At 32.2% G+C, this 6025-nt stretch overlaps 1 protein-coding gene across 1 annotated transcript in view; it reads right to left on the minus strand.

Annotated features, from left to right (window-relative positions):
- Positions 1-1678: 1678 nt before the first annotated feature.
- LOC102874198 (tubulin-specific chaperone A-like) overlaps positions 1679-6025 on the minus strand; it is a 23018-nt gene continuing 18671 nt past the window's right edge. Inside the window, exons 3-4 of the mRNA XM_006889881.1 lie at positions 3754-3840; positions 1679-1759 (exon numbers count right to left, since the gene is read on the minus strand). Coding sequence (XP_006889943.1) covers positions 1679-1759; positions 3754-3840 — 168 coding nt within the window. The remainder of the gene's footprint in view (positions 1760-3753; positions 3841-6025) is intronic.

The following is a 6025-nucleotide window of genomic DNA, read 5'->3' on the forward strand; positions in this document are numbered from 1 at the left end:
AGTAGGAGCTGGTTTCTATCTTTTCAGCCCTCTGTTCAGTAATGTCACTGGTAGCCTGAAATGTGCCATGATGGAGTATTTTTTATTTTATTTGTGTGTGTGTGTGTCGTCAAATCAGATCTGACTGGTACAGGAAGAGATTGTCCCTCCTTTCCCGGCAGAGCATCTGGTGGATTTGAACTGTGCGCCTCTGCGATTGCAGTGCAGCTTCTTGCCACTAGGCCACCAGAGTTCCCCATGGAATATTTCTTATAAAACTCAACAAAAGCTACAAATCAGCAGCTCTCCATTTTGAAGAGCTGATAAAGTACCGCTTAGCACATCACTGGCTGTGGTTATTTTATCTCTAAAATACATTTTAATAGCTTTATTTGAATATGTAAATGTTGGCTTTATAGAAATTTGTCTTTCTGGAGAAAAGATTTAAACATTTCTCATTGGATTAGTTCTCCAAGGTAAAACCAGAGTGCTCCTTCGAGGCAAAGATGGCAACGTTTGTCTAGAATAATTTTAGGCATGTTGCTAGGAGAGGGTATTCTTTGGAGGGGGAAATAATGCTAGGAAAGGTGGAGGGATGAAAAAGGAGGAAGATGCTCAGGACCATCCAGGCGTACTGACACAGTGACTGTGGCAAAGGGCTTCAATGAGTCAGAGATGGTGAGGTTGGCACAGGATAAGACAGGGTTCAGATCTGTTCACAGGCCCGTTACAAGTTGTACTCAACATGATTGCATAAACAATAAATTAGTTTACATTAACGGAAATATAAGACTTTCATTGTTAAGGGATAAATTTTTAAGGATTTATCCACAGAGATGTATTTTACTTTTTTATCAAGACGTTATATATGCTCCATTCAAAACAAATGTTTAAAATTTGCATTCTTATCTTAAAGGAAATAATATCCCATTTTCTGGGTCAAAATAACAGCTGTCAAAAATGAGGAAGAGATGATGTTCCCAGATGTGTGTTCCTAGGGGAAAGATTCAACTTCAAAGAAGGAATGTTCCATGAAGAGGTGAGGGGCTGAAAAGGAGACAGAGTGAAGGGGGATGAGGGACCAGGCAATGAAAACAAAAAGGAATACAGGAATGTAAAGACAATCTCAGATAACATTCTACTAATACAAATTTGAGAATCAAGTGGGGATGAAGGAATTTGGAAGATCGAGTGGGGACCTGAAAAGGTGGGATAATGGTGGTAAAGGACCAGTGGTGATGAATTTATAAAACAGTGTGTGGGAATGATTGTATAAAACACAATGCGAACAGAAGAATGTGTGAAATACAATGTGTATAAACGAAACACAGTGTATTTGAATTCTGTGTGAAAACCAATATAAAGATGATTAAATAAAAAAAGAAATAGCTTATTTTAAACTGAAATGCTGTTCATAAAGCAAAATATCTAGACTTCAAGTAGAACAAATTTTAATTCTATCAAAAATATCTATGACTTGATAAAATAGTAACTAAAATATTCTGTAAAGTATGAATTAATTTTATTAGACAAACTTATTTCATTTTATTTATTTAAATTAGGTAAAGAAAACATATGCAAATACATAAAAAGAATCACATTCTTTTACTACTTAAAGTTAACATAGCAATGGTCAAAAATCATGAATTATGGAATGGATTCTAGGTTTTAAGGCAAAAATACCCTATACAGAAAAATTTCAGGCTTCTAACTTCACTGAATCTAGAACGACACGTGCTTCTTTATATTCTTCTGCTTCTTCCAAATCTTTCTCACTGTCCTGAAATGTAATAAAAAGTGTTACCTTCTTAAATGTCAGTACTTTTCCTACTCATATAGTGTCATCTTAATATAACTTCACAGGTTTTGCACAGGAAAATGAATAAACTAACCAGGATTAGTTTCACTTCTTAAATACTATATATTCTTAAACAATAACTGAATATCATGGCCATCTAGATATATCAATATTAAGTGAAAAATAACATTAAAAAAACCTTTAAATTCTTCATTCTCCTTTAGTCAACATATCATCATCATACAAATGATTACTATAAATAATAGACTAGAAAGAAAAATTACTATTAACAAGATATAACATTCAGGCCAAAATAGTATTCCAACTACTCATTTATGAGACAGAAAGTTACTGGTGTCATACCAGTTTAGTATAATCTTTGAATCAGAAAAATGGATTGTCTGGTGTTTATGAGTGTTACATACCTTGCTTACAAGTAACTTTTCACTTTTTATATTAAAAGATTAGAATTGTCCATGATATTGATATCCAGGAAATGTTCTTGAATTTACTGTAATGTTAACAGACAACTAAGTAATAACATTTAAAGCATTATGTTTAAGGAATTTTAGTTACTTTTAAAATGAGGTTATGGTAAGCAGTTTATAACAGGCAGACAAAAACAAGAAATACACAGTTACAGAACAGAGGGAATTAAAGGTGTGTGGATGTGTTGTGTATGTGCATGATGATAATATAAAAAATTAAAGCAGAAGAACTAAACAGTTGTTTCAGATCAAAGATCAGAATTATCAAAGCTCTCCGTTTCATCTAAACACGTCTTTGTTCTCTATCAGTAAAATACAAGTATTGTGAGGGTAGAGATACCACTGAAAACAAATTTATGTACAAATACATCGTCTTCTACACCGAGAGAATATTATTTTAAGAAATTTCTTAGCTCTAGATGCGTGAGAGCACAAATGGATTTAAATCATTAGGAAATAAAAATGGTGTTTCTTGTCCTAAGTAGGTTTTTAATATTATTAATTATTTCCTGCTTAAATTATCTTTATTTCAAAACCATTTCTTGTTTTGGTGAGTTGTTGGTTATTTTTTGTTGTTGTTGTTTTTTAGCTTCCAGGAAGATTTATCTTGTCTTTAAAAAGATTTCTACCAAAAGGAGTTCTATATCAAAGTTACTGTGAAATGGAAGCATTTATCTCTTTCTTTCTATCGATTTAATTCCAATGTTGGTAGAAAACAATAATTCACTTTCAAAGAATATGCAAAATCATACTGAAAATGGCTTACGTAAGTTTTGTACTATAGGGAAATACCTATAAAACAGAGATATCTGAAACTAGTAATTTAGACTAGCTCAACAAATAGAAACGCAAAATGAGAATACAGTAAATATCAGAACTCATCAGATTACTAGCAAATAGCAACTTCCAACTGCCTTGTATGAATGGTACCATACTATAATTTTAACTTTGTTAATAAAGAAGACAACTCTGAATTATTCTTAGTCATCTGTATGTGATTCTTCTACCGTATCACAAGGCATTTATACCAGCAAGCAGGATAAAAGTATTTTATCTAGCTTCAAGTGGTTAACAGGGAGTGGTAAGACTATATTATAGCTGCCCTCTTCTCCATCAAACTGATTCAGTTTTGAATATAGGGGAATTAGAGTGTTTTAGAGTGGTCCAAATTAGTTTGAAACATTTAGGTACTTTATAATTGTCAATAGTTTATTTACTATGAATATGGCCAAAAGGTATTTATGTAACTAAGTTTAAATGAATATGAAAAAACATGTTTAAAATGGTGCTTTTTATTAGAGGCATAATTCAAATCACAACTTAAACTCCATTAGTTATTTTAAAATGTACAGAGGCCACGTGAATTTTAAAAAGTCAACAATTTCTTTTCATTACTAAATATTTAAAATTCTTGCCTTCTTTGTATTAGATGGGGAGGGAACGGTGAGGGGGTAAATCAAAACATAAGACAAAGAAGTCTTTACTTACTAATAACTGCTGAAGATCGGCATACGCCGCTTCCAATCTGCGCTGGCAGTCTGGGATCATCATACGGGACTCTTGCAAGATCTCTGCCTATATAACAAGAATCATCTGTGAGACATGCAGACATCAGGACTTATGTGTGTTTAGTTCACACTTCTGTAAATATTTAAATATGATTTAGAGGAATCAGGAAAAACAATTATAGTTCAAATACTGATGCCATATAGTTCATGATTCTAACTGAAAATGTAAATAGTTAGAAAGATAAAACCCACAAAGTACAAGTTTAAGTTATAAGCCTCTCCGGTAATCACCTTCTTATACTAAGAGAGAATTAACTGGAAAAGCTTTTCATAGAGTGTTTATTTTAAAAGGCTATTTAAAAAAATTATTGCCCCTGCTGTCACAAAGCACCTTTATCCAAAATGGGATCAGCTGGTTATATAAGTATCTCCTGCATCTTCTGAGTAATAAAGAAAAACAGTGTTCAGATAATATCACATGGAGATAATTACTGCATGAAAAAAGTTATTGAGTTATTGATCACATCGTGTGCACACTGCAGGAGGTTCTCACTGAAGACAGAGGTAAAGAAAAATGAAAAGCAAAGACCAGCAGGTTCATATTTTTGATGCTTATCATGCATAAAAAGTTATTACTTACCCTGGTGCTTCATTTTAGGAGAGAGATTATTCTCCCCATGTAGTTTGAGCCAAATTACCAAGCTGGAACTATTCTAAATCTGAATTTCTTGCTTATTCCTCCTAAAGACAGATACTACCAAATTAAAAAAAAGACTACTCTGAAGGTTATTTCTGTGCTCAAATGCAGTTATTCAAAGTTGCTATGTAACATATCAAACCATAAAGTAAAAAGAGAAATAAATTAATGACTTACTGGTCCAATTAATAAGTGGGTAAATTAATGAGTAGCTGGTCTTTTACATGAATAGTCTAGGTGCCCTCAAGTTGTCTTTTACTCACAGTGACACTACATACAACAGAATGAACTCCTGCTTGATCTTACTGCATCATCACAATTTGTACTGTGCTTAAGCTCATTGTTGCCATCACTGGGCCAATTTATCTCACTGAGGGTCTTCCTCTCTTTCCTTGACACTATACTTTTCCAAGCATGATGTTCTTTACCAAAGACTGGCCCCTCCCCTTAACATGTCCAAAGTACAGGAACTGAAGTCTCAGCATCCTTATCGCCAAGAACATTCCTGAAATAATTCTTAAGGGGGGGGGAAACTCCAAAGATCACATAAATATTTATTTACAAAAAATATTTTGTCATATAGACATAAAATGTGTGATTTTATTAAGATTAAGCTAATTATCTAATCAGAATAAAATTCAATAAGAAGGAGATGACTTGGAAAAAGAATGAATATAATCAATGTCACTGAAATATACACGTGAAAGCTGATAAAATATTGTTATTCTTTGTATAATAATTAAAAAGTATGAAAAATTAAATGGAAGAAACAAGTATCCTGAGACAAATTTTGATGGGTGATAAAAATTAAGCAAGACTCATACATTTACATGCTACAGTCAAACTGTAACATGTAAACTGCTAGGCTATGACTGTCAATGACTGCTATCAGGTACAATGGGAAGAGGCCTACAGGTGTGCACTGAGTTATTCCGAAAACTATCCACCCTTCCCCACCCCATGTCTGCACCAAAGCACCAAAAAATTTGAATAAAAACTATTACATATTTAAAACCATTCAAACTGCAATGAAAAAAAACCTCTTTAAAATCCTTACCAAAACAGGGAAAGGAAAAAAAGAAAATAAAATGCTCAACAAGTTCACAAATAGCTTTTAAGATATTTAGATTAAAACTCTAACCTATTGTATCATAAGCACATAATAAGGCACATAATAAGAAATTAAGTAAATACACAGTAATTCTGAATAAGTAGTAGAGATTATAGTGGTACAAAAAACCCTTGAGATTTTTTTTTTCTAAAAGAAGACCTTACCAAAAATAACTTTTAAAAAATCTGTCAAACCATATGATAGACCTGAATATTTTCCTTAAGACTGTAAACTTTTTTTGAAAACAATTGTAAAAAAGTAGTTTGTAAGTAAGATGATTTTTTTCTTTTATGTTTTTCCAAGATTATACTGTATTACTTCACTAGAAGTATAATTTTGAAAATTAAACATGTTATCCCGAGTGATGCTTCATATTTTTCTATTGAGAATTGGATATCTCACAGTTGGTGTTTTTTTGTAATTTTTATTTTATTTTAATAATTT

The sequence above is a fragment of the Elephantulus edwardii genome, unplaced genomic scaffold (assembly GCF_000299155.1).
Source record: "Elephantulus edwardii isolate Elephantulus edwardi_28Jun2011 unplaced genomic scaffold, EleEdw1.0 scaffold00082, whole genome shotgun sequence".
NCBI lineage: Eukaryota > Metazoa > Chordata > Mammalia > Macroscelidea > Macroscelididae > Elephantulus > Elephantulus edwardii.